The sequence below is a fragment of the Trichinella spiralis genome (assembly GCF_000181795.1).
Source record: "Trichinella spiralis strain ISS 195 chromosome Unknown Scfld911, whole genome shotgun sequence".
NCBI lineage: Eukaryota > Metazoa > Nematoda > Enoplea > Trichinellida > Trichinellidae > Trichinella > Trichinella spiralis.
In genome coordinates this window covers 1-608 of record NW_003527850.1, presented here as the reverse complement: position 1 = coordinate 608, position 608 = coordinate 1, and the positions used below count along the sequence as shown (strand labels likewise).

General features: G+C 38.8%; 1 protein-coding gene across 1 annotated transcript; it reads left to right on the top strand.

The window, feature by feature from the left end:
• Positions 1–295: 295 nt before the first annotated feature.
• Positions 296–604, top strand: Tsp_14831 (conserved hypothetical protein; the record flags this gene model as incomplete). The annotated part of the gene is made up of 1 exon (XM_003370339.1): positions 296–604. A coding segment is annotated over exon 1 (309 nt), but the record flags the coding sequence as incomplete, so codon positions are not given.
• Positions 605–608: the final 4 nt, after the last annotated feature.

Genomic DNA, 608 nt, shown 5'->3' with positions numbered 1-608 from the left:
TATTGTTAGGTAGCCAAATGAAAATTTAATTATTTTTTGAAGTCAATTTTTCTAAATGAAATTTACTTTTCAATGCTCAGCAACAATAATATCAATAGTAAATAGGAGAGAATAACGTGAATAATAAACAACAACAAATAACAGATAATAACAGCAATGATAATAATATATAATACACAAAACATAATACAAAACCACCACTTGGAAGGCGGCATTAAATCGGCTCTGGCATGAGGTACATTAAAGCTTCAAGAAACTGCTCCATTGTACGCCTGCCGCTGATGCATTCACCCGTATGCATCATAACCCGTCGTTGCTTTTCAGCGTACCTATTACTTATTTGTCTAATGGACCAGCGGCAAGATTTCCTGAAAGGAGCTGGTTGATTAGCGTTTCCATCACGCCTTGTGCTTATTTAAGATGGAGTAGCTTGTATAAAGGGAGGAAAGCGGTGGCCAAAAGCATTTTAATTTTTCTTCTTGTTTCTTCATCGTGGCGATGTCGCGTTTTCAATCCCAGTTCACTGACTTTCCTATATACCGCTTGGCGGACGTGGAATTGCAGCACTGTACCCGCGCATTCGGAAAGTAGCCCTGAATCGCAGGTAT